The sequence below is a fragment of the Monopterus albus genome, unplaced genomic scaffold (genome assembly GCF_001952655.1).
Source record: "Monopterus albus unplaced genomic scaffold, M_albus_1.0 scaffold53.1, whole genome shotgun sequence".
NCBI classification, from domain to species: Eukaryota; Metazoa; Chordata; class Actinopteri; order Synbranchiformes; family Synbranchidae; genus Monopterus; species Monopterus albus.
The window spans coordinates 1,226,289-1,233,532 of NW_018127933.1; the positions used below are offsets into that span (position 1 = coordinate 1,226,289).

General features: G+C 44.1%; 1 protein-coding gene across 2 annotated transcripts in view; it reads left to right on the top strand.

Moving 5' to 3' along the window:
- gmds (GDP-mannose 4,6-dehydratase) overlaps positions 1-7,244 on the top strand; it is a 153,060-nt gene that overhangs the window by 53,565 nt on the left and 92,251 nt on the right. For both annotated transcript variants that reach the window (XR_002275110.1, XM_020601959.1), the window contains one exon: positions 5,528-5,655. Coding sequence is in view for 1 of the 2 variants with exons in the window: in XM_020601959.1 (XP_020457615.1) it covers positions 5,528-5,655 (128 nt within the window). In the remaining variant the exon portion in view is untranslated. The remainder of the gene's footprint in view (positions 1-5,527; positions 5,656-7,244) is intronic.

A 7,244-nucleotide genomic window follows, 5' to 3' on the forward strand; every position in this document is an offset into this window, starting at 1 on the left:
TCTCGATTAAGCTACTAGCTTAGCTAGCTTCTAAACTAGCTGACCTAAAGTAGCAAGTTAAATTTGGTAGTTAGCAAGAACTTCTGCAAAACAAGTGCTTTAAGTGGTGCAAGCGTATGTTGTCACTCAAAAATTCAGATGAACCTAGAAAATAGTGAGTTTAATTCCTAAACAATCTGGAAGCAAGCACAACGCAGTGCAAATACAGAAAACAGGAAATGCGTACAGTTTACCGCAGGAAACAGCAGTCTGTCAAAGGTTCCCAATCTCCACTAACAAAACTGTTATAACTAATATACTGTTATGTTAGGAGAGAAGACCAGTTAGCAACGGGGAAGTTAGAATAGCACTGCCAAAGTCAATGCCACCCTGTAAAACACACACATACAGCCACTTAGCTTCTATATGTCTCAGCTTCATCTTTCTGCTTTTATTGAAGTTGAGCCCAAAAGGTCAGATCACATGATACATTTGTAAGACAATATGTTTTCCATTTATCAGAGAGGTTATTTTCAAAGGAAATCTTCAGCTGGGATTAGCATGGTCAGGGGGCATCAAGGGGATTTGGAGGTATCTGTAAAGACTGGACGCAGCTTGGACCAGATACTTCTTGTTTTTTGGCTTTCTATTTTGTTGGGTGTTGATGAGAAGGGCTGAGTGAGAGCAGCCTAAACATCAGCTGAACTGTGGCCAGGTGAAGAGCGTTGTTTGATGCCTCAAAGCAGCACTGATGACAGAGTCCTCTCCTCCCTACATGCCTTTGACCAGCTTGAATCACGTGGCTCATAGGTGCTTCACTGTGTCTCAGTCTACCTTGACTTAAGGCATGCCACGTGGTCGTGATTTCTAAATTCACCTGTCCCATTTGCCGCTGTCAGAATTGTGTTTGTTGTCCCAGATTGCTATGGTAACCAAGTATCTTGCTGACAGAGTGCTCGCTTTCAGCGGCGCTGAATGCATTGTGAGTTCAGAGAGCATTGTTGTATCTCTGAACCTTTGCCGAGCCCTGTCTAAGCCAGGCTTTAGGACAGCTGAACCTCAAGATGTCGCTCTACTGTATTTTGATTTAGGGTGAAACTATGGGATGCTGCCAGACACAATAACATGTTTGTTTTTATTACTAGAGAGAAACCCTTCACCTCACTGACTCTCGATTCTGCAATGTGGAGGTGGTGTTGTCAGTGTTCAAGCTTAATAAAAACATGTATCATATACTCCTCTCTCTTTCTACACACTCTCCCTTTCTTTCCCCACACCTTTTGTACAGCCTGTGCCATCCATCCATTTTCTTGCATCACACCCAATTTAAAAAAAAGTTACTTTCTTGATCCTTGTCTTTGCAAGCCTCGAGCCCAATTCCGATCCTCTTCACATCACATTTCTTTCCCGTTGCACCCTCCCTGCCAGTTGAGTCAGCCCAGAACACAGGCAGCAGTCTGACAGGTGTGAATAGACGCTGTGTTGGCGGAGCTGAGCGCATGACCTATCTTGGATGTAATGCAAATATTCTCCCTTCGTCAAGGCTCCACAGATCAGTCAGAATGTGAATTGTGCAATAACGGTGATGGCAGACACTGACAGGTCTTTGGCCTTGGTGGAAACTGACCACCCCCCAAACCCTGAAAGATTCTCTTGCAGAATCGCTCTTTGCTCCTGCAGTTCAGGTACATACGTACAGATAAAGATGATGGTTTCATTTAAATGTAGACAGAGCTACAGTACAGAGTCCTGTCGCATGTGGGAGTGGAGATGAAGGTTAAGAGTTGCATTTTTCACTTGAAATTTACCACAAAGCCTTTCATTGCTGCTCAAAGACAGAGTGGGATTATGGGATTTGCAGTTTTGGTTTAATTCCAAAACAGGTGTGTAAACTTTGAGGTAGTTTAAGGGTTTCTATGACCACCCTCTGGCAATCAAAATTATGTCTTGACTTTTTTTTTCACATACCACCCCTGTTGCCAGTTCAGACAAGCTCAGGCCAGAAGATGATTCAATTTTCAACCGTCTGAAAAATGCTCAGAATGAATCTTTGTGTTCAACTTTTTTAAGTAAGCATTTCATGGTCCTATTTTTGGAATGTGGTTTATTAGAACAGTCTGGGGTTACCAAGTCATTCCTCATTTTTATTAGGAAAAGGGAGAAGTCAGTAACATCCTGCAAATCACCTTGGAAGGGATTCATGTGGTGATGAAAAACATACACCAGGTCCGAAGCTGGAAAGAACTTGGCTTAGGAAGGAAGTAGATGTTCTACCTGTGCAAATGTAGCATTAACGATCAACTTGATAAATGCTTGATGTGATTCAAGACTTGAATTTACTCAACTGTTCAGTTTTCCAGAGTTAATATGACATTTGGCTGAGCCATGACCATACACTACATCTTCACAATAAATGGTACAAAGGAGTGATTTGAATAAATCACACTGTGGTTGAATCTCAATCTCTAAACGCACATAAATACTCGTACACAGTAATAAAAGTGAGTGTGAGTCAGACATCTTGAGGTTTGAGTGTTTAAGGGTTGGGCCATCACACAGCTTGAAGATAGACTTCAGAAGTCACCTTTCCTTAGCAGCGTGGTTCTAACAACTGTTAAGTAATCAGGGTCAGTCCAGCCAAAATACCCTGAAACCCACACGCCCCCAGCTGACAGCTCCAGTCCCCATCCTGTCTGGGCCCACATAGCCTAGCACCAGGTGGGAGACATCTCCGCTCATTTCTCCTCACTCCCCCCCCCGTACTTCAGCCCAGCTATGCCAACGGAACCGATGTGTTACGTTTTTCCTGTTGCTTCTCTGGCCAAAAAATGAATAGGGATGATGGGAAAAAGGAAAGAAATGTTTAAGAAAGAATGAGAGAAGGGGGAGGGAGAGAGAGAGAGCGAGTGCAGGGTTCTGGCATGGGTTTTGCTGTCTGCTCAGTTTTCACGGCCAGTGGTTTTATTAGACTTTCCGCTGGGCCATGGGCAAGGTTAAAAGGCCACTGCTGCCCCATTTGGGCTTGAAACCTCCTCTTAGCCCCCCTGGCTCCCCCCGCCCGCCTTGGCTCCCTCCTCCTGGCAGTCTTGCGGTACCGCTGCCAGTAAAGGAAACACATTAACACCCAGCCAGTAACAGAGCAGGCTTTGTCCACAGTCAGGCAGGCTGGACCAATAGGCCCATGCTCTGGTCCACACTGCACCAATTAGACAAGGCAGGGAGCAGGGCCACTCCAAACAGAGGTGTGAGCTTTACAAGGAGACTGCAGGTTTGCTTAGGGGGAAATAATGTACTTTATTACTTACTGGGGCAATATGCTACACTGTATTCCTGTGCCACCTTTTTAAGAGCCAACTCTGCTCTACTGGGTTTAGACAACCTGGGTATACCTTGAAAACTTGTTTCCCCTGGATGTTGGATCAAATCAACCCCCCCTGCCTTCTAATTAACTGTAGTTACCACTGTGGGCTCTTGTTACATTGCCTCCCCCCACCAGGTCCTACTATAAGAAACATGGAGGACTGCTGTTAATGAAACTTTATTATCTTTTAGACAACATGATTTCAACTGGTCAGCAGTTAAAACCCAAAGATATTGGATTTACAGTGACACAAAATGGAAATACACGATTAGCAGAAGTAAAGGGAAGATGTTTAGCGCACCTGCAAACACTCATTTCCAAGTGGAATACTAAAGAGAAATGCAATATGAATGAAATAGCAGTTACTCAGTTGTAATGTTTTAAAACAAAGACTTTATGACAGATTTGAGAAGGTGAAATGTTTGGTTCTTTTGATAAATGACCCAAAATAATTGATTATTGGCTCAGTACTCAAGTTGGGTGCCTGTTTGTGTGGGTGTTAAGATGCATACCTTTTAATGACATCATCTCCAGTTGGATTCCAGACAGTGAACTTTGTTGCATGTCATGACATGCCCCTGTCTCTCTTTCTTGCTCCATCGCTGCCAAATAAAGGCAACATACCTAAAACATTCCACTAAAAAGAATAATCACCTGTTGTCCTTTTATAAATCTGGGGGACCAGCAGGACATACATCAAAAAGAATGTCCAAAATCAAAGCAAGATTCCCTCATTTTTAGTCTCTAAAATTGGTCAAAATCCAAAAGCCCTGGCTGCTACACGTTGTAGTGTGAGCTAGAGAAGCTCTTCACAGCGCTTTATGATTAAACTGGTGACACAGCAGCATTGACATGGGCCATGTGACCCGCTGCCAACAAACATGCTGTATTTTCTCAAATAAGTGTGTCTAACCTTCTCTGGTCTGTTTTTGCTCAGTCTGCCCATGGCTGTCGTTTTCCTATGAAATAATTACTACAAATTTGGTGCATTCGCATGATTGGGTTCATGGGATTTTCCTGTGTCTAAATGGAAGCTCTGCTCCATGTCAGGGCAACAGTGATACAGTGTCAAGACAGAGGAGCGCTTTTATGGCCAGGATGGGTGCTGAGCGGTAAGGCAACATTCATCTCAAGCATGATGAATTTAAAAAGCAGCTTGTCGGACCTTTTAAGAGGCCTCAAAGAGGTTCACGCAAGGTTGTGGGAGATTTGTGTACAGTAGAGATGTTGTGTGAGCTAAAAATAGCCAATGCTTTGATGCAAGCTTCAGGCTCCCTTTGAAATGATTTTTTCACATATCCGCCATTTGAACATTAACTTTAATAAGCTGTTTGAGCTAAGATGGTGGCAATTTTAGATGTGACACCCGAATATATAGTGTTGATTTCCATCTGTATAATGCAGTATGTGGGTTGGAGGGCTTGAACATTTATTCACAGACTATCTGCGGCATCTTTCCTACTGCAGCAGCAGCAGAGAATATGATCTCGAACCTCAGTGTCCCGCCAAAACACCCAGAAACTCCTCTAACCCATCTAGCAGCACAAAAATAGTCATTAGGAGCTCATTTGTTTTTCCGCAGATAATATCGCCATGTGTCTGTTGAGAGTGAGGGGCACCGCTGGGTGATGTGGCAGATGTGTCAGCTGTCGATGTGGTGATCCTGGACTGGACAGTTCACCAGCAGAGCCAGGGTGGTCCTGTTTGGTTGTGATTTTTCTGTGGAACTTCCCTGTTGCTCTTTTTTTTGGTGCTGACAGACTAATACTGTGAGATTTATATTGGCTACCAGCCCAGGTTTGACACCGAAACAGTGAATTAGAGGGGAAAATGAGAGAGAAGAATCTTAAAGGATCTAGTGGCTGTAATGTGAGGTGGTAACGAATTGATTTGACTCAGGGTGGCTTTTTGTTTGACTTTTTAACTTTGGCTAAAGAGGACTTGGAGCAGTAATAGAGGTTTGGAAGGCTGTGTGTGTGTGGTGATGGAATATTATGTAGAGGTTTTGTGTTTCTAAATTCTATTTTCAATGAGGAGGCCTCGACTTCACTTATCTGCTCCTTGTTTCTCTGTTTGACTGTTTGTGTGTGTTGGACCAGGCTGAAACTTTGTTATATTTAGATTCCATGTAAACTGTAATTGAATTCAGAACATGCCAACCAAGCATTTTTAATGTATGTGTTTTAGGTTCAAACTTTGTGACGCGTAAGATCAGCCGTTCTGTGGCAAAGATTCACCTGGGCCAACTGGAGAGTTTCAGCCTGGGCAACCTGGACTCCAAGAGGGACTGGGGTCACGCCAAAGACTACGTGGAGGTAAAGCACACAACCGTAACCACACACAAGCCCAAAGAAATACACACAAAGTGCATGTGTGCGCACCGCTTCAGAGTTGAACAGGGTTCAGATGTGCACATAGCAGTAACAGGGCATGTTTTCCCAGATCATCTGAGGCCACAATATGCAATCTGCATGAAGCCTCCTATGATTCTCTGCCAAAAGAGAAACAGAGATAGAGAAAGAAAGAGGGAGAGGGTCGCATGCTGTGAGGCCACAGACTGCACTCTGGTTTCCCACAATTCACCCATGTCCTAGATCCCTTCAGGCTCCCATCATCATTCCCCGAACGCCTGCAGAAGAAAGAAAGATATTAAGGGAAGGCCACGTCCTGGGGACGATGACAGAAATACAGTGTTTGTGTTAATGTAATGGTGCCAGCAGCAAGCAGAGAAAGGAGTGGGGAGATGAAAGGAACAGTCAGATTGCCTGGTCCAGGAGCAGACAGAGCTCAGTGTTTCTCAATGTGTGTGTTTTTCCCCTCGTGCATACGTGTGTGTAAAGAAGCACACATTCCTATGAGCAGGTCAAAGTGTGTGATAGGTTAAGGTTGGAACTTGTGTGTGTGGCTGTGGAGATGAAAGACTCTACGGGTTGCCATGTCGGACAGCAGACCATGTTTTTATTAGGAGGCGATGGTGGCGGAGGTTGGGGGTGCTCTTTGAGATGGGAGTGTGGGTGAGGAGGTTATGCTGGTGAAGCTCAGTTTTACTGCAGTGGCAGTTCATGCTGTTAAGGCGAAGGGTAGAGGCATCGGTCACTGCTTGATATGGCAGCACTCTTGCTCAGTCATTTCTGACTGTAACCACACCGAATACATTTTTCCTCCTGTGGGAGGACGTCTGACTTCAATAGGAATAATCTGTGATACGGTGGAGAAGTGAATCGCTTTCCCCCACTCTGGGCCAAAATACTGCTCAGTCCGTCTCAAGCCTGCCTTTTAGCCTTTAATGACTCCACTTTGTTGTCAACCTCATCATGCAAAACTCATCTGAAGTTTAATAAATAGAAAAACATTGGTCACTTGAAGTAATGAAATAATTATTTAAGTTGAAACTTAACTGACAAATGGTCCAGTGGTCAAATTTTGCCCAAATAAAGCAAGGCAAAGCCTTTTTGAGGCAAAAAACTGAAACTGAAGTCATCTGTGACATGAGTTTCCATTTAAATTATTTCACTTTTGGATTCTGTATTGATTTGGAACATAGCTACAAATTATGGTTCAGGTTTTGTTCCTAACTGTTTTATCAGTCTGACTGACTAGTCATAGTCATGTTAATTGCACCTATCTGGTTTTATGGGCAATCCTAGTGTTGCTAGACTTGTGTGTGTATGTGTGCTTGTGCACTTGCGCGCTTGCTCGTCCAGGGCACCCAGGGTTGAGACGCTCCAGGTTTCCTGTGGGAACCACCGACATTCTGCTTCTGGTGAATCAGACACCTCCTCACTGTGTCTCTGGTTTCGGAAAGGCAGATTTTGGAAAGATAAACAGAAGTATGAGGTGCTGAGGGGAACGGAGGTGAAGGAGGAGGGGGTTGGGGGGTGTAATAGAGACGTATTTGTGGGAC